The sequence below is a fragment of the Ranitomeya variabilis genome, chromosome 7, assembly GCF_051348905.1.
Source record: "Ranitomeya variabilis isolate aRanVar5 chromosome 7, aRanVar5.hap1, whole genome shotgun sequence".
Classification (NCBI taxonomy): domain Eukaryota; kingdom Metazoa; phylum Chordata; class Amphibia; order Anura; family Dendrobatidae; genus Ranitomeya; species Ranitomeya variabilis.
In genome coordinates this window covers 233,653,252-233,674,398 of record NC_135238.1, presented here as the reverse complement: position 1 = coordinate 233,674,398, position 21,147 = coordinate 233,653,252, and the positions used below count along the sequence as shown (strand labels likewise).

Sequence of the window (21,147 nt, the reverse complement as noted above, 5' to 3'; positions counted from 1 at the left end):
TAGGGGCAGTATTATAGTAGTTATATTCTTGTATATAGGGGGCAGTATTATAGTAGTTATATTCTTGTATATAGGGGCAGTATTATAGTAGTTATATTTTTGTACATAGGGGCAGTATTATAGTAGTTATATTCTTGTACAGAGGGGCAGTTTTATAGTAGTTATATTCTTGTACATAGGGGGCAGTATTATAGTAGTTATATTCCTGTACATAGGGGCAGTATTATAGTAGTTATATTCTTGTACATAGGAGCAGTATTATAGTAGTTATATTCTTGTACATAGGAGCAGTATTATAGTAGTTATATTCTAGTACATAGGGGGCAGTATTATAGTAGTTATATTCTTGTACAGAGGGGCAGTTTTATAGTAGTTATATTCTTGTACATAGGGGCAGTATTATAGCAGTTATATTCTTGTATATAGGGGCAGTATTATAGTACTTATTTTCTTGTACATAGGGGGCAGTATTATAGTAGTTATATTCTTGTACATAGGAGCAGTATTATAGTAGTTATATTCTTGTACATAGGGGCAGTATTATAGTAGTTATATTCTTGTACATAGGAGCAGTATTATAGTAGTTATATTCTTGTACATAGGGGCAGTATTATAGTAGTTATATTCTTGTACATAGGAGCAGCATTATAGTAGTTATATTCTTGTACATAGGGGGCAGTATTATAGTAGTTATATTCTTATATATAGGGGGCAGTATTATAGTAGTTATATTCTTGTACATAGGGGCAGTATTATAGTGGTTATATTCTTGAACATAGGGGCAGTATTATAGTAGTTATATTCTTGTACATAGGGGCAGTATTATAGTAGTTATATTCTTGTACATAGGGGCAGTATTATAGTAGTTATATTCTTGTACATAGGGGCAGTATTATAGTAGTTATATTCTTGTACATAGGGGCAGTTTTATAGTAGTTATATTCTTGCACATTGAGGGCAGTATTATAGTAGTTATATTCTTGTATATAGGGGCAGTATTATAGTAGTTATATTCTTGTACAAAGGAGCAGTATTATAGTAGTTATAGTCTTGTACATAGGAGCAGTATTATAGTAGTTATATTCCTGTATATAGGAGCAGTATTATAGTAGTTATATTCTTGTACATAGGAGCAGTATTATAGTATAGCCTTGTACATAGGGAGCAGTATTATAGTACATATATTCTTGTACATAGGAGCAGTATTATTGTAATCATAGTCTTGTACATAGGAGCAGTATTATAGTAGTTATATTCTTGTACATAGGGACAGTATTATAGTAGTTATATTCTTGTACATAGGGGGCAGTATTATAGTAGTTATATTCTTGTACATAGGAGCAGTATTATAGTAGTTATATTCTTGTACATAGGGGCAGTATTATAGTAGTTATATTCTTGTACATAGGGGGCAGTATTATAGTACTTATATTCTTGTACATAGGAGCAGTATTATAGTAGTTATATTCTTGTACATAGGGGCAGTATTATAGTAGTTATAGTCTTGTACAAAGGAGCAGTATTATAGTAGTTATATTCTTGTACATAGGGGCAGTATTATAGTAGTTATATTCTTGTACATAGGGGGCAGTATTATAGTAGTTATATTCTTGTACATAGGGACAGTATTATAGTAGTTATATTCTTGTACATAGGGAGCAGTATTATAGTAGTTACATTCTTGTACATAGGGACAGTATTATAGTAGTTATATTCTTGTACATAGGGAGCAGTATTATAGTAGTTACATTCTTGTACATAGGGGCAGTATTATAGTAGTTATATTCTTGTACATAGGAGCTTTATTATAGTAGATATATTCTTGTACATAGGGGGCAGTATTATAGTAGTTATATTCTTGTACATAGGAGCAGTAATAAAGTAGATATCTTCTTGTATATAGGAGCAGTATTATAGTAGTTATATTCTTGTACATAGGCGCAGTATTATAGTAGTTATATTCTTGTACATAGGAGCAGTATTATAGTAGTTATATTCTTGAACATAGGAGCAGTATTATAGTAGTTATATTCTTGTACATAGGGGCAGTATTATAGTAGTTATATTCTTGTACATAGGGGCAGTATTATAGTAGTTATATTCTTGTACATAGGGGCAGTATTACAGTAGTTATATTCTTGTACATAGGGGCAGTATTATAGTAGTTATAGTCTTGTACATAGGAGCAGTATTATAGTAGTTATATTCTTGTACATAGGGGCAGTATTATAGTAGTTACATTCTTGTACATAGGGGCAGTATTATAGTAGCTATATTCTTGTACATAGGAGCAGTATTATAGTAGTTATATTCTTGTACATAGGAGCAGTATTATAGTAGTTATATTCTTGTACATAGAGGGCAGTATTATAGTAGTTATAGTCTTGTACATAGGAGCAGTATTATAGTAGTTATATTATTGTACATAGGAGCAGTATTATAGTAGTCATATTCTTGTACATAGGGGCAGTATTATAGTAGTCATATTCTTGTACATAGGGGGCAGTATTATAGTAGTTATATTATTGTACATAGGAGCAGTATTATAGTAGTCATATTCTTGTACATAGGGGCAGTATTATAGTAGTTATATTCTTGTATATAGGGGCAGTATTATAGTAGTTATATTCTTGTACATAGGAGCAGTATTATAGTAGTCATATTCTTGTACATAGGGGGCAGTATTATAGTAGTTATATTCTTGTACATAGGAGCAGTATTATAGTAGTTATATTATTGTACATAGGAGCAGTATTATAGTAGTCATATTCTTGTACATAGGGGCAGTATTATAGTAGTTATATTCTTGTATATAGGGGCAGTATTATAGTAGTTATATTCTTGTACATAGGAGCAGTATTATAGTAGTCATATTCTTGTACATAGGGGGCAGTATTATAGTAGTTATATTCTTGTACATAGGAGCAGTATTATAGTAGTTATATTCTTGTATATAGGAGCAGTATTATAGTAGTCATATTCTTGTACATAGGGGGCAGTATTACAGTAGCTATATTCTTGTACATAGGAGCAGTATTATAGTAGTTATATTCTTGTACATAGGAGCAGTATTATAGTAGTTATATTCTTGTACATAGGGAGCAGTATTATAGTAGTTATATTCTTGTACATAGGGGGCTGTATTATAGTATATTCTTGTACATAGGAGCAGTATTATAGTAGTTATAGTCTTGTACATAGGAGCAGTATTATAGTAGTTATATTCTTGTACATAGGAGCAGTATTATAGTAGTCATATTCTTGTACATAGGGGCAGTATTATAGTAGTTATATTCTTGTATATAGGGGCAGTATTATAGTAGTTATATTGTTGTACATAGGAGCAGTATTATAGTAGTCATATTCTTGTACATAGGGGGCAGTATTATAGTAGTTATATTCTTGTATATAGGAGCAGTATTATAGTAGTTATATTCTTGTACATAGGAGCAGTATTATAGTAGTTATATTCTTGTACATAGGAGCAGTATTATAGTAGTTATATTCTTGTACATAGGGAGCAGTATTATAGTAGTTATATTCTTGTACATAGGGGGCTGTATTATAGTATATTCTTGTACATAGGAGCAGTATTATAGTAGTTATATTCTTGTACATAGAGGCAGTATTATAGTAGTTATATTCTTGTACATAGGGGGCTGTATTATAGTATATTCTTGTACATAGGGGCAGTATTATAGTAGTTATATTCTTGTACATAGGAGCAGTATTATAGTAGTTATAGTCTTGTACATAGGAGCAGTATTATAGTAGTTATATTCTTGTACATAGGAGCAGTATTATAGTAGTTATATTCTTGTACATAGGAGCAGTATTATAGTAGTTATATTCTTGTACATAGGAGCAGTATGATAGTAGTTATATTCTTGTACATAGGAGCAGTATTATAGTAGTTATATTCTTGTACATAGGAGCAGTATTATAGTAGTTATATTCTTGTACATAGGAGCAGTATTATAGTAGTTATATTCTTGTACATAGGGGCAGTATTATAGTAGTTATATTCTTGTACATAGGAGCAGTATTATAGTAGTTATATTCTTGTACATAGGAGCAGTATTATAGTAGTTATATTCTTGTACATAGGAGCAGTATGATAGTAGTTATATTCTTGTACATAGGAGCAGTATTATAGTAGTTATATTCTTGTACATAGGGGCAGTATTATAGTAGTTATATTCTTGTACATAGAGGCAGTATTATAGTAGTTATACTCTTGTACATAGGAGCTGTATTATAGTAGTTATACTCTTGTACATAGGAGCAGTATTATAGTAGTTATATTCTTGTACACAGGAGCAGTATTATAGTAGTTATATTCATGTACATTGGAGCAGTATTATAGTAGTTATATTCTTGTACATAGGGGCAGTATTTTGGTAGTTATATTCTTGTACATAGGAGCAGTATTATAGTAGTTATATTCTTGTACATAGGGGCAGTATTTTAGTAGTTATATTCTTGTACATAGGGGCAGTATTATAGTAGTTATATTCTTGTACATAGGAGCAGTATTATAGTAGTTATATTCTTGTACATGGGGGCAGTATTATAGTAGTTATATTCTTGTACATAGGGGCAGTATTATAGTAGTTATATTCTTGTACATAGGGGCAGTATTATAGTAGTTATATTCTTGTACATAGGGGCAGTATTATAGTAGTTATATTCTTGTACATAGGGGCAGTTTTATAGTAGTTATATTCTTGCACATTGAGGGCAGTATTATAGTAGTTATATTCTTGTATATAGGGGCAGTATTATAGTAGTTATATTCTTGTACAAAGGAGCAGTATTATAGTAGTTATAGTCTTGTACATAGGAGCAGTATTATAGTAGTTATATTCCTGTATATAGGAGCAGTATTATAGTAGTTATATTCTTGTACATAGGAGCAGTATTATAGTATAGCCTTGTACATAGGGAGCAGTATTATAGTACATATATTCTTGTACATAGGAGCAGTATTATTGTAATCATAGTCTTGTACATAGGAGCAGTATTATAGTAGTTATATTCTTGTACATAGGGACAGTATTATAGTAGTTATATTCTTGTACATAGGGGGCAGTATTATAGTAGTTATATTCTTGTACATAGGAGCAGTATTATAGTAGTTATATTCTTGTACATAGGGGCAGTATTATAGTAGTTATATTCTTGTACATAGGGGGCAGTATTATAGTAGTTATATTCTTGTACATAGGAGCAGTATTATAGTAGTTATATTCTTGTACATAGGGGCAGTATTATAGTAGTTATAGTCTTGTACAAAGGAGCAGTATTATAGTAGTTATATTCTTGTACATAGGGGCAGTATTATAGTAGTTATATTCTTGTACATAGGGGGCAGTATTATAGTAGTTATATTCTTGTACATAGGGACAGTATTATAGTAGTTATATTCTTGTACATAGGGAGCAGTATTATAGTAGTTACATTCTTGTACATAGGGACAGTATTATAGTAGTTATATTCTTGTACATAGGGAGCAGTATTATAGTAGTTACATTCTTGTACATAGGGGCAGTATTATAGTAGTTATATTCTTGTACATAGGAGCTTTATTATAGTAGATATATTCTTGTACATAGGGGGCAGTATTATAGTAGTTATATTCTTGTACATAGGAGCAGTAATAAAGTAGATATCTTCTTGTATATAGGAGCAGTATTATAGTAGTTATATTCTTGTACATAGGCGCAGTATTATAGTAGTTATATTCTTGTACATAGGAGCAGTATTATAGTAGTTATATTCTTGAACATAGGAGCAGTATTATAGTAGTTATATTCTTGTACATAGGGGCAGTATTATAGTAGTTATATTCTTGTACATAGGGGCAGTATTATAGTAGTTATATTCTTGTACATAGGGGCAGTATTACAGTAGTTATATTCTTGTACATAGGGGCAGTATTATAGTAGTTATAGTCTTGTACATAGGAGCAGTATTATAGTAGTTATATTCTTGTACATAGGGGCAGTATTATAGTAGTTACATTCTTGTACATAGGGGCAGTATTATAGTAGCTATATTCTTGTACATAGGAGCAGTATTATAGTAGTTATATTCTTGTACATAGGAGCAGTATTATAGTAGTTATATTCTTGTACATAGAGGGCAGTATTATAGTAGTTATAGTCTTGTACATAGGAGCAGTATTATAGTAGTTATATTATTGTACATAGGAGCAGTATTATAGTAGTCATATTCTTGTACATAGGGGCAGTATTATAGTAGTCATATTCTTGTACATAGGGGGCAGTATTATAGTAGTTATATTATTGTACATAGGAGCAGTATTATAGTAGTCATATTCTTGTACATAGGGGCAGTATTATAGTAGTTATATTCTTGTATATAGGGGCAGTATTATAGTAGTTATATTCTTGTACATAGGAGCAGTATTATAGTAGTCATATTCTTGTACATAGGGGGCAGTATTATAGTAGTTATATTCTTGTACATAGGAGCAGTATTATAGTAGTTATATTATTGTACATAGGAGCAGTATTATAGTAGTCATATTCTTGTACATAGGGGCAGTATTATAGTAGTTATATTCTTGTATATAGGGGCAGTATTATAGTAGTTATATTCTTGTACATAGGAGCAGTATTATAGTAGTCATATTCTTGTACATAGGGGGCAGTATTATAGTAGTTATATTCTTGTACATAGGAGCAGTATTATAGTAGTTATATTCTTGTATATAGGAGCAGTATTATAGTAGTCATATTCTTGTACATAGGGGGCAGTATTACAGTAGCTATATTCTTGTACATAGGAGAAGTATTATAGTAGTTATATTCTTGTACATAGGAGCAGTATTATAGTAGTTATATTCTTGTACATAGGGAGCAGTATTATAGTAGTTATATTCTTGTACATAGGGGGCTGTATTATAGTATATTCTTGTACATAGGAGCAGTATTATAGTAGTTATAGTCTTGTACATAGGAGCAGTATTATAGTAGTTATATTCTTGTACATAGGAGCAGTATTATAGTAGTCATATTCTTGTACATAGGGGCAGTATTATAGTAGTTATATTCTTGTATATAGGGGCAGTATTATAGTAGTTATATTGTTGTACATAGGAGCAGTATTATAGTAGTCATATTCTTGTACATAGGGGGCAGTATTATAGTAGTTATATTCTTGTACATAGGAGCAGTATTATAGTAGTTATATTCTTGTATATAGGAGCAGTATTATAGTAGTTATATTCTTGTACATAGGAGCAGTATTATAGTAGTTATATTCTTGTACATAGGAGCAGTATTATAGTAGTTATATTCTTGTACATAGGGAGCAGTATTATAGTAGTTATATTCTTGTACATAGGGGGCTGTATTATAGTATATTCTTGTACATAGGAGCAGTATTATAGTAGTTATATTCTTGTACATAGAGGCAGTATTATAGTAGTTATATTCTTGTACATAGGGGGCTGTATTATAGTATATTCTTGTACATAGGGGCAGTATTATAGTAGTTATATTCTTGTACATAGGAGCAGTATTATAGTAGTTATAGTCTTGTACATAGGAGCAGTATTATAGTAGTTATATTCTTGTACATAGGAGCAGTATTATAGTAGTTATATTCTTGTACATAGGAGCAGTATTATAGTAGTTATATTCTTGTACATAGGAGCAGTATGATAGTAGTTATATTCTTGTACATAGGAGCAGTATTATAGTAGTTATATTCTTGTACATAGGAGCAGTATTATAGTAGTTATATTCTTGTACATAGGAGCAGTATTATAGTAGTTATATTCTTGTACATAGGGGCAGTATTATAGTAGTTATATTCTTGTACATAGGAGCAGTATTATAGTAGTTATATTCTTGTACATAGGAGCAGTATTATAGTAGTTATATTCTTGTACATAGGAGCAGTATGATAGTAGTTATATTCTTGTACATAGGAGCAGTATTATAGTAGTTATATTCTTGTACATAGGGGCAGTATTATAGTAGTTATATTCTTGTACATAGAGGCAGTATTATAGTAGTTATACTCTTGTACATAGGAGCTGTATTATAGTAGTTATACTCTTGTACATAGGAGCAGTATTATAGTAGTTATATTCTTGTACACAGGAGCAGTATTATAGTAGTTATATTCATGTACATTGGAGCAGTATTATAGTAGTTATATTCTTGTACATAGGGGCAGTATTTTAGTAGTTATATTCTTGTACATAGGAGCAGTATTATAGTAGTTATATTCTTGTACATAGGGGCAGTATTTTAGTAGTTATATTCTTGTACATAGGGGCAGTATTATAGTAGTTATATTCTTGTACATAGGAGCAGTATTATAGTAGTTATATTCTTGTACATGGGGGCAGTATTATAGTAGTTATATTCTTGTACATAGGGGCAGTATTATAGTAGTTATATTCTTGTACATAGGGGCAGTATTATAGTAGTTATATTCTTGTACATAGGGGCAGTATTATAGTAGTTATATTCTTGTACATAGGGGCAGTTTTATAGTAGTTATATTCTTGCACATTGAGGGCAGTATTATAGTAGTTATATTCTTGTATATAGGGGCAGTATTATAGTAGTTATATTCTTGTACAAAGGAGCAGTATTATAGTAGTTATAGTCTTGTACATAGGAGCAGTATTATAGTAGTTATATTCCTGTATATAGGAGCAGTATTATAGTAGTTATATTCTTGTACATAGGAGCAGTATTATAGTATAGCCTTGTACATAGGGAGCAGTATTATAGTACATATATTCTTGTACATAGGAGCAGTATTATTGTAATCATAGTCTTGTACATAGGAGCAGTATTATAGTAGTTATATTCTTGTACATAGGGACAGTATTATAGTAGTTATATTCTTGTACATAGGGGGCAGTATTATAGTAGTTATATTCTTGTACATAGGAGCAGTATTATAGTAGTTATATTCTTGTACATAGGGGCAGTATTATAGTAGTTATATTCTTGTACATAGGGGGCAGTATTATAGTAGTTATATTCTTGTACATAGGAGCAGTATTATAGTAGTTATATTCTTGTACATAGGGGCAGTATTATAGTAGTTATAGTCTTGTACAAAGGAGCAGTATTATAGTAGTTATATTCTTGTACATAGGGGCAGTATTATAGTAGTTATATTCTTGTACATAGGGGGCAGTATTATAGTAGTTATATTCTTGTACATAGGGACAGTATTATAGTAGTTATATTCTTGTACATAGGGAGCAGTATTATAGTAGTTACATTCTTGTACATAGGGACAGTATTATAGTAGTTATATTCTTGTACATAGGGAGCAGTATTATAGTAGTTACATTCTTGTACATAGGGGCAGTATTATAGTAGTTATATTCTTGTACATAGGAGCTTTATTATAGTAGATATATTCTTGTACATAGGGGGCAGTATTATAGTAGTTATATTCTTGTACATAGGAGCAGTAATAAAGTAGATATCTTCTTGTATATAGGAGCAGTATTATAGTAGTTATATTCTTGTACATAGGCGCAGTATTATAGTAGTTATATTCTTGTACATAGGAGCAGTATTATAGTAGTTATATTCTTGAACATAGGAGCAGTATTATAGTAGTTATATTCTTGTACATAGGGGCAGTATTATAGTAGTTATATTCTTGTACATAGGGGCAGTATTATAGTAGTTATATTCTTGTACATAGGGGCAGTATTACAGTAGTTATATTCTTGTACATAGGGGCAGTATTATAGTAGTTATAGTCTTGTACATAGGAGCAGTATTATAGTAGTTATATTCTTGTACATAGGGGCAGTATTATAGTAGTTACATTCTTGTACATAGGGGCAGTATTATAGTAGCTATATTCTTGTACATAGGAGCAGTATTATAGTAGTTATATTCTTGTACATAGGAGCAGTATTATAGTAGTTATATTCTTGTACATAGAGGGCAGTATTATAGTAGTTATAGTCTTGTACATAGGAGCAGTATTATAGTAGTTATATTATTGTACATAGGAGCAGTATTATAGTAGTCATATTCTTGTACATAGGGGCAGTATTATAGTAGTCATATTCTTGTACATAGGGGGCAGTATTATAGTAGTTATATTATTGTACATAGGAGCAGTATTATAGTAGTCATATTCTTGTACATAGGGGCAGTATTATAGTAGTTATATTCTTGTATATAGGGGCAGTATTATAGTAGTTATATTCTTGTACATAGGAGCAGTATTATAGTAGTCATATTCTTGTACATAGGGGGCAGTATTATAGTAGTTATATTCTTGTACATAGGAGCAGTATTATAGTAGTTATATTATTGTACATAGGAGCAGTATTATAGTAGTCATATTCTTGTACATAGGGGCAGTATTATAGTAGTTATATTCTTGTATATAGGGGCAGTATTATAGTAGTTATATTCTTGTACATAGGAGCAGTATTATAGTAGTCATATTCTTGTACATAGGGGGCAGTATTATAGTAGTTATATTCTTGTACATAGGAGCAGTATTATAGTAGTTATATTCTTGTATATAGGAGCAGTATTATAGTAGTCATATTCTTGTACATAGGGGGCAGTATTACAGTAGCTATATTCTTGTACATAGGAGCAGTATTATAGTAGTTATATTCTTGTACATAGGAGCAGTATTATAGTAGTTATATTCTTGTACATAGGGAGCAGTATTATAGTAGTTATATTCTTGTACATAGGGGGCTGTATTATAGTATATTCTTGTACATAGGAGCAGTATTATAGTAGTTATAGTCTTGTACATAGGAGCAGTATTATAGTAGTTATATTCTTGTACATAGGAGCAGTATTATAGTAGTCATATTCTTGTACATAGGGGCAGTATTATAGTAGTTATATTCTTGTATATAGGGGCAGTATTATAGTAGTTATATTCTTGTACATAGGGAGCAGTATTATAGTAGTTATATTCTTGTACATAGGGGGCTGTATTATAGTATATTCTTGTACATAGGAGCAGTATTATAGTAGTTATATTCTTGTACATAGAGGCAGTATTATAGTAGTTATATTCTTGTACATAGGGGGCAGTATTATAGTATATTCTTGTACATAGGGGCAGTATTATAGTAGTTATATTCTTGTACATAGGAGCAGTATTATAGTAGTTATAGTCTTGTACATAGGAGCAGTATTATAGTAGTTATATTCTTGTACATAGGAGCAGTATTATAGTAGTTATATTCTTGTACATAGGAGCAGTATTATAGTAGTTATATTCTTGTACATAGGAGCAGTATGATAGTAGTTATATTCTTGTACATAGGAGCAGTATTATAGTAGTTATATTCTTGTACATAGGAGCAGTATTATAGTAGTTATATTCTTGTACATAGGAGCAGTATTATAGTAGTTATATTCTTGTACATAGGGGCAGTATTATAGTAGTTATATTCTTGTACATAGGAGCAGTATTATAGTAGTTATATTCTTGTACATAGGAGCAGTATTATAGTAGTTATATTCTTGTACATAGGAGCAGTATGATAGTAGTTATATTCTTGTACATAGGAGCAGTATTATAGTAGTTATATTCTTGTACATAGGGGCAGTATTATAGTAGTTATATTCTTGTACATAGAGGCAGTATTATAGTAGTTATACTCTTGTACATAGGAGCTGTATTATAGTAGTTATACTCTTGTACATAGGGGCAGTATTATAGTAGTTATATTCTTGTACATAGGAGCAGTATTATAGTAGTTATATTCTTGTACATAGGGGCAGTATTATAGTAGTTATATTCTTGTACATAGGGGCAGTATTATAGTAGTTATATTCTTGTACATAGGGGCAGTATTTTAGTAGTTATATTCTTGTACATAGGAGCAGTATTATAGTAGTTATATTCTTGTACATAGGGGCAGTATTATAGTAGTTATATTCTTGTACATAGGGGCAGTATTTTAGTAGTTATATTCTTGTACATAGGGGCAGTATTATAGTAGTTATATTCTTGTACATAGGAGCAGTATTATAGTAGTTATATTCCTGTACATAGGAGCAGTATTATAGTAGTTATATTCTTGTACATGGGGGCAGTATTATAGTAGTTATATTCTTGTACATAGGGGCAGTATTATATTACACTTCTGCCCTTGTATCTGGCATTATGTCGCTGTATAGGACACGTCTTTCCCTGGTTTCTCTCTTTGCTGCCTCCTCTGCCCTCACAGACACCTGCGCTCACACTGTTACCCGGGTAACCATTAGTACCTGGTCTCTGGAGGCCTCCGGACATCTTTGCTGGACGTTTTGAGCCTTTGCACTCTCGGTTCCGGTTACTGCCGCAGTCTATAGGTGTCTTTAGAATTATTTTTTCCTCAAGTTTTCATTCCCGTCTCCGCTGTTTCTCAGAAACCGCAGACCAGATACAAGTTGTGGAACGCAACCGGAAAGCGGTGTGGAACGCAGAGGAAATGACGCTAAATTATTAGAAAGAGGTTTGGAACGCAAATGGAAATCCAAATGAGACGTGGAACGCACCGCGCAGGCAGGAAGTTGCGGACACGCGAGGCTCGGAGCCTGGAGCCGGGCTGGAGCTGTGACCTCTGCGGGCTGGAGCTGTGACCTCTGCGGGCTGGAGCTGTGACCTCTGCGGGCTGGAGCTGTGACCTCTGCGGGCTGGAGCTGTGCTCTCCCCGGACACAGGTGATGTGTCACAGGCGCTGCAGTGTTTTCTGGTGTCGGCCCTTTCATTGCTACTATGTGTAATGTTTTCAGTGCTGTTTCCATGGCGAGGAGTTTGTTTTAACGCATTAAGATGATTTTTTCATATGTTTTTCTTAAGGTTCTTTCTTGTGTTCAGCTTTTATGTCGCCATTTTTTAGTCTATGATATTTTTTGCGTTTTCGGAGCCGGATCTGAGCTACAGATAGTTTGGGGTCTGTAAGTCATTTTAATCGTCTAAGGCTGGTTTCACACTTGCGTTTTGATCTGCAGCGTTTTTTAAAAAAACGCATGTGGTGAAAAAACGCATGTAAACACGTGCAAACGCTGCGTTTTTTAATGTTAAGTATAGGAAAAAAAACGCATGCGTTTTTTAGAGCTAAAACGCTGCAGATCAAAACGCAAGTGTGAAACCAGCCTAATGTGTGCAAACTGTGAAGCGCTGCGGCATATGTTAGCGCTATAGAAAAATAAAGATTTCCACCCCCCCGGGACAGTGAATATAACATAAACTGCTCTTCTGCTTTAGTCCTTTCTTTTTTTTTTTACAAGGTGACACAGCAGGAGGCTCCTGTATCTTCTTCAGCTTTCTGTAGCGCGTTGGATTCCGCACGGACAGTTGTAGCCGGTCATAACCTCATTTCCACATTACTGGCCTGGATGAAAACTGCAGAAAATCTGCATTAAATCTGCCCCATGTGCACGCAGCCTTAGGCTAGGTTCACATTAGCGTATTTATGCGCAGTGTATCATCTGCATTTCTTATCCGCCTCATCTTACGCATGATGCAAAAAAAAGCTGCGCGTGCATTCGCTTGTATGTGGTTTTTGCCTGTGTTTGCATTTTTTATGCGCATGCGTTCGATATTTCCATATGTCTCAATCAGTTCCTGGACATGCGCAGTCTGAAGTACACATGCGCATCGAACGTATGCATACACATGTCCTTGCGTACCAATGCGTTCCCAGAGATAGTAATGCTTTGTTTTGACGCACTCATCCGCATGCGCATGATTGCGCAATATTTGACACCTCAAAAAATGTAACATGTTGCGTTCGCCGGACACCACCGCACTCCGCAAAAGGACGCATGCAAACGCATATCTCTGCGTACACCATGTTAAAGATATGCACGCATGTCGTATGGGGATCATACACTGCGCACAGATGCGCTAATGTGAAAACAGCCTTACAGCGCCTCCATGTGGTGTAATTTATAGCCCTTGTTACAATTACTTGGTTTTTTTTTATTCATTTATTTTGGACCCATAATGAAACATTTTTTTTTCTTTTTTAGACATTTTTACTCTTCCTCCAATATAGATTAGTTGAGTTAGCGGACTTTCCACCTCTTGCATACCTGCAGAGTGCAGTGTGTTACCCTATTGCAGGACTTATGTCCATGTACATGTCCATCAGCACCCCGCTATCCAATCACAGCGGCCCGACTGCCAGATCCTCCCTCGATCACACACCTTAGATTCCGCAGCTGCCATTGACCACACTATTTATGGGCTATTACTGCCAGGGTTGGAGCTGGCTGAGTTCTTAAAGGGGTTGGCTTAGATTTTAGATTATACTTTAAAACATAAAAATGTGAAAAAAGGCGCTAATACTTTCCAACTTCTCTGGATACCACACGTCTTTTTTTTTTTTTTTTCTTCAAAATCTCAGTTCACTTGGTTCCCTAATGACGGAATCTTATGTGACGTCTAACTGGCAGCCGATATTGAATCACTTGGTAGGATCATTTCATAAAGCAACACAATGGACCGGATGATACCGGAGTCTTGACTAATACAGAACCTGGTAAAGCTTACATTAGGTAGTCTTTTTTTCTCACTGTAATGCTGACCCTTTTACCCTTTTCTCACGCTATCTTGTCAGAATGCCACAGAGCAGATAATCGTACTTCCCATCAGTTTCATCATCTGTCGCAATGCCGCTATCGGATTTCCTGGCGGCGCTGAAGGATAACCCTTACTTTGGTGCTGGGTTCGGTCTGGTCGGTGTGGGCACAGCTTTGGCATTAACTCGTAAAGGCGCCCAGCTAGGAATGGTGGCCTTCAGGAGGCATTACATGATCACGCTGGAGGTCCCCAGTAAAGATAAGAGCTACCATTGGCTGCTGAGCTGGATCTCGCATCACGCAAAACGCACGCAACACTTGAGCGTGGAGACGTCGTATCTGCAGCACGAGAGCGGCCGGATCAGCACGAAGTTTGACTTTGTGCCCAGTCCCGGAAATCACTTCATTTGGTAAGTGCCACCTGATGGGTTTATTATAACGATGATATAATGGGGGCCGTAGTTGTCCACCGGCGGGTCCAGAGGAAGCGAATAAACTGCTGAATATACTGCATCCAGCGAAGCAGAAAATCTATAGATAAATATTCTTAAATGGTTAATCAAGTGCCGTGACATTTTCAGACAGGAATTCTAAAAAGTCTCATTATGTCTTTTTCTTAAGGTATCGAAATAAGTGGATTCGCATAGAGAGAAATCGTGAGAAACAGATGATTGACTTACACACAGGAACCCCCTGGGAATCTGTTACCTTTACTGCTATAGGGACCAATAGGGATATTTTCTTCAATATTCTACAAGAAGGTAGAAAAATGGAGTCTGATATCATAAAGCTATAATAACGGTGTACAAGAATATAACTACTATAATACTGCCCCCTATGTACAAGAATATAACTACTATAATACTGCCCCTATGTACAAGAATATAACTACTATAATACTGCTCCTATGTATAAGAATATAACTACTATAATACTGCTCCTATGTACAAGAATATAACTACTATAATACTGCCCCTATGTACAAGAATATAACTACTATAATACTGCCCCTATGTACAAGAATATAACTACTGTAATACTGCTCCTATGTACAAGAATATAACTACTATAATACTGCTCCTATGTACAAGAATATAACTACTATAATACTGCCCTATGTACAAGAATATAACTACTATAATACTGCCCTATGTACAAGAATATAACTACTATAATACTGCCCCTATGTACAAGAATATAACTAATATAATACTGCTCCTATGTACAAGAGTATAACTACTGTAATACTGCCCCTATGTACAAGAATATAACTACTATAATACTGCCCCTATGTACAAGAATATAACTACTATAATACTGCCCCTATGTACAAGAATATAACTACTATAATACTGCCCCTATGTACAAGAATATAACTACTATAATACTGCTCCTATGCACAAGAATATAACTACTATAATACTGCTCCTATGCACAAGAATATAACTACTATAATACTGCCCCTATGTACAAGAATATAACTACTATAATACTGCTCCTATGTACAATCATGTTACATCCCCCCGTATAAGATGCATTTACGTCTTTGTTTTTCTTTTTTGTAGCTAGAGAACTTGCTCTTCGCCAGCAGGAGGGGAAGACGATCATGTACACCGCTCTGGGTGCTGAATGGCGACCTTTTGGTTTCCCAAGGCGCAGACGCCCCCTGACTTCTGTGGTGCTAGAAGAAGGGATTTCTGATAAGATTGTTCAGGATGTGAAAGGATTTATCGACAATCCCAAGTGGTACAGTGACCGAGGCGAGTACCCGATACCCTCATGATGAGTTTGGGGAGAGCACATTGTGTCTGTGGATCTCTGGGAAATGTCACCATGTTTTCCTATCTCCTGCTATAAATCCCAGGGATCCCGTACAGACGCGGATATCTCCTGTATGGGCCGCCAGGATGTGGGAAGAGCAGTTTTATGTAAGTTGCATTGTGACTTATAGGTGTGGATTATGGATATGACACATGGTGACTGCAGGTCGAGGGTTATTGTAGGGGATGATATTTCGATAGTTGTGTGTTTTGCTCTCTGGTCACATTGTCTCATGGACGCCGCTGTCTCTGTCCTCTCAGCACAGCCCTGGCCGGAGAGCTGGAGTATAGCATCTGCCTAATGAGCCTGAGTGACAACAGCCTCTCAGACGATCGCCTCAATCACCTCCTGAGCGTCGCTCCGCAGCAGAGCATCATCCTACTGGAGGACGTGGATGCTGCTTTTGTTAGTCGAGATCTGGCAAAGCAGAGTAAGTGTCCAGTAATTGTATCTTATTGTTACCTGCATTATCCTGAGTCATATAACGACACATTACGGTACATAGTGTGTGCATATGGCAGTCACTGTGTACATACATTACATTACTGATCCTGAGTTACCTCCTGTATTATACCCCAGAGCTGAACTCACTATTCTGCTGGTGCAGTCACTGTGTGTAGAAAGAAACGGTGTGGATCCAGTACTCCGTACTGAGGACTAAGGGCATCTTTGTTGCCCGAAACGCGTCCAGGTGCTGGTTGCTCTCCGTCACCTTCATGCTGGTCATGTTCTAGCAGCGTTTTAAATGTTTAAATAAAATTTTGCATTTTTATCCCGGAGCTGGATCCACACCGTTTCTTTCTACATACCAATCAGTGTTGTGGCAGCAACACTCTGTATCCGTGCTCGGACTGACTTCTACCATCTCGTCTGAACTAAGGGTGAGCTGAAATACCGTTCTTTTTCATGTGCAGTCACTGTGTACATACATTACATTACTGATCCTGAGTTACATCCTGTATTGTACTCCAGAGCTGCACTCACTATTCTGCTGGTGCAGTCACTGTGTACATACATTACATTACTGATCCTGAGTTACATCCTGTATTATACTCCAGAGCTGCACTCACTATTCTGCTGGTGCTGTCACTATGTACATACATTACATTATTGATCCTGAGTTACATCCTGTATTATACTCCAGAGCTGCACTCACTATTCTGCTGGTGCAGTCACTGTGTACATACATTACATTATTGATCCTGAGTTACATCCTGTATTATACTCCAGAGCTGCACTCACGGTTCTGCTAGCGGTTCTGGTGACAGTCGGTGAGCTGGTTGCTAGATCTGTTTCCTCCTATCATCCTACATCAGGGGCAGTAGATTACATTCCGGGTCTCTTCTCTTTCAGATCCCGCTGCCTATCAGGGGTTCGGCCGGCTGACATTTAGCGGACTGCTGAACGCTCTGGACGGTGTCGCCTCCACTGAAGCTCGCATCGTGTTTATGACGACTAATCACATTGACAGGTGCGATGGTGAAATGTCCCACATATACTTTGTGGTTTCACACATTTCGTAAAATCTCTGCTTGCTTCCAGTGAATAGTAACATTCATATTTATACTTTGGGCCTGCAAGCCCATTCCAGCCTAACATTTCTCATAGCTGAGGGTTTGTTACTATTGTATGCAGTCTAGGAAATCCATAAGAGTAGAACACCTCAGCATACACCTCCTTCTTGTCCTGATAGTTTGTTACAATGTATCAGTCAGTTCTCTGCACTTAGTGTCCTGAAGCTGCAAATACTTTTGCTTTTTTTATTGTTTTACTGAACTTGCATTACATTGTTTTATAGTAGTCACTTCCAGAGCTGCGGTCAACATACAAAACCTTCATGGACGTGCCCTCTAAAAAAAAATTCTAGTTATTTTGTGGTCCTGGTCCACTGCACCGTGCTGGCCGAGTACTGCGCTCCGCTTTATTTAGTATCTCCATAGAGAATGAATGCAGCGGCGGACGAGCATGTGCCCTTTTGTGATAGGAGCGAGTCCTAGCAAGGAGATTTTTGCCCATCCAGAAGTTATCAGCTACCTCTTAAAGGGAATATTCTGGAATTTTAAACGGATTGTCCACTTTCTTACTATTTTTTTTTTTTTTTCTCATAAGTGGTGCAAGTGCAGCGTTACAACATGGAGGCTGCTGAGTGAGGAGTCTGGTCACATGCCCCTCCATCAACGGCCGTGCCCAGGACCACCTAATCTCCATAGTGTGGCACCTTAGCAGAGAGGAGAGCAGTGAGCAAACTTAATTAAAGAAAACTATTTGGGAAGTCAAGCAGAGGAAGTGTCGGCTAGGCCAATGTGCAACAATTCATTTCTTGCACGTTCTCTGCTCTTCCTTTGGTCGGCACATGCAGTAAGTAATGAGCATTTTCAATAACATACAGTAGCGCACTGCGCGGGCACCAACCAAAAGAGGAGCCACATCGCATGTTACACGTGTGAGGCAATAAAGTAGAGCTTAGGACTATTGATGAGTGAATGTGCTCAGATAAGGTGTTATCTGAGCATGCTCGGGTGCTAACAAAGTGTCTACAGAGTGCTCAAGAAAAAAGTTAGAGTCCCTGCTCCTGCATGTCCCACGTCTGTTCAACAGCCACAACGCATGCAGGGATTCCCGATTTGTTAAGCAGTCCCTCCATGTGTTGTGGCTGTCGAACAGCTGCAGAACTCATATTATTTGAGCATGCGAAAGACACTGGGTTAGCACCCGAGCATGCACGCTCCTCACTGCTAGGACGACCAGTGCATTGATACATTGTGCATATAGATAAAGGCGGCAACTGATCACAGTGACATGAGTACCGTTGCAGTTGTTGTACACTTTCCTGCACTGTGCACTACATCTGGTTCCCTTTAAATATATTCACCACTGTTTCAATGATCCCCATCGGTCTGTTTGCAGTTATCCCATGTCATGCACACGATCCAGTTTCTGACCTCAGACGTCTGTCTGGCTGTGGTACAAGTTCAGAAAAGCCCTGTTCCATTGTCTGGATTTGACACCTGACATCTTTATGTCTCTGTAGGTTGGACCCAGCGTTGATCCGACCAGGCCGGGTGGATGTCAAGCAGTTCATTGGACACTGCACCCGGTGGCAGCTCGCCCAGATGTTCCAGAGGTTTTACCCGGATCAGCCCAGCTCTGCCGCTGAGGAGTTTGCGGACTCGGCCCTTCGTTCCTTGGAGCAGATTAGTGCCGCCCAAGTGCAAGGCCATTTTATGATGCACAAAAATGACCCCCGGGCCGCCATCAAGAACATTCCCTCCCTGGCACTGTAACGGGACACGTTTTACCAAGGATTGTCCAGTTTTGTCTAAATGAAATCAAACGTTAATTGGAATTTTCGCTGCTCTTTACATGTACTGTGCTGTCATTTTTAAAACCATTGTTTGCTGTAAGTGAATGGAAACTTTATTGCTTCCAAACTGGGGTTGAAATTCAGTTCTATCCTGGATCATATAGAACGAGAGGCTGCACATGTCTGCGTCAGACAGGACCAGGACAGCCCTAGGGGTAAATTACTAAACTCTGGTAGCAGAATTCAAACATGAAGCCGAAAAGAAAGATGTTTTATTTTTAATTATACGATGGCTTAGGTATTCATACACGTTGTGGACATCTTGGAGAAGTGTGACTGCTGATCGCTCGGCATGGAGCTGCTGAATACACTTCCCCTTTAAATGGTGCAGGCCCGGTCGAGTGCAGTTGTCCTCTTTATTATTACACCATCCTTAGGGGCTAATGCACTATTGAAGGGGTTGTCAATGATTACAAAAACATGGTTGTTTTCCTTGACCTATAGCTCCACCCCTGGCTGCAGGTTGTCTGTGGTGTTGCAGCTCATCCGTATTCACATTTATACAGCTGAGCTGTAGTAAAACCTGTAGAAAGGGTTGACGCTATTTTTTGGGGGGGAGGGGGAAGCAGCCATGTGCTTTTAATCCTGGAAAACCCATTTAAGGCCCCGTACAAGTAAATTGAATAACCCAGCATTCTCTTCCAGCCTGTGGCCGGTTTGATAGAGAAAGAAATCTCAGAATAATGTGGTTATAATCGGAAAAATCTGTATTTGTCTGATCCATTTCAGCAGATAGTAGCCTGCAGCCGCCATCAGTAATTAATGGCCTCCAGTCTATAATAAGCGCGGCCCTTCAGGGGCCAGTAACGGAGCGTTCTGTTCCAGGAGCAGGAACCATGGCTGCCTCATAATGAGGTTTTATTTATAGACGTGTATCGTCGCCTCGTCAGATAATAAAAGTGCATTTATTATTAAGTGGATCCTGAATGTTTTATCTACCGTCCACGTCCTCCTCCCCACACATGTAACACAAAATACTTAAGGGCCTCATCCAGTACTGATATTCTTTATTTTAAAGACCCAGTATGTTGGGGAAAAAAAATCAAGACTCACACTTGACTTTCCACCGATGTTTTATTCCGCTGGTACTTCTATATCCTGCTATTCCCATCTCCCGGGAGTGTCTGATTAGAGAAACTTTTCCAAAACCACCACCATTTAAGTCTGACGTTGCAACTTAGGCTCCATTAAAGTAAATGTACCTGCAATACCATAAGCAGCCTGTGGACAGGGGTGGTGCTGTTTTTCTGGGAAGAAAGCAACAATATTTTTCTAATCCTGGCCCACCCCTTTTTATAGTCTGCTACAGTTAAAAAAAAAAAAAAAAAAATCTAATATCGTATCTACACATGCCTCCATTTCCCCCCCCCCCCCCCCCCCATTACTGGG

At 36.5% G+C, this 21,147-nt stretch overlaps 2 protein-coding genes across 2 annotated transcripts in view; one reads left to right on the top strand and one right to left on the bottom strand.

Annotated features, from left to right (window-relative positions):
* Positions 1 to 12,456, bottom strand: part of ZNF142 (zinc finger protein 142) — a 30,831-nt gene extending 18,375 nt beyond the window's left edge. Inside the window, exon 1 of the mRNA XM_077273185.1 lies at positions 12,273 to 12,456. The gene's annotated coding sequence lies outside the window, so the exon portion shown is untranslated. The remainder of the gene's footprint in view (positions 1 to 12,272) is intronic.
* A 132-nt stretch (positions 12,457 to 12,588) lies between these two features.
* On the top strand, positions 12,589 to 20,678 carry BCS1L (BCS1 ubiquinol-cytochrome c reductase complex chaperone). The gene is made up of 8 exons (XM_077273189.1): positions 12,589 to 12,707; positions 14,612 to 14,983; positions 15,195 to 15,334; positions 16,139 to 16,333; positions 16,438 to 16,501; positions 16,655 to 16,824; positions 17,748 to 17,865; positions 19,426 to 20,678. Exons 2-8 carry the CDS (start codon positions 14,664 to 14,666, stop codon positions 19,676 to 19,678), a joined length of 1,260 nt encoding a protein of 419 aa, XP_077129304.1. The 5' UTR covers positions 12,589 to 12,707; positions 14,612 to 14,663; the 3' UTR covers positions 19,679 to 20,678.
* Positions 20,679 to 21,147: the final 469 nt, after the last annotated feature.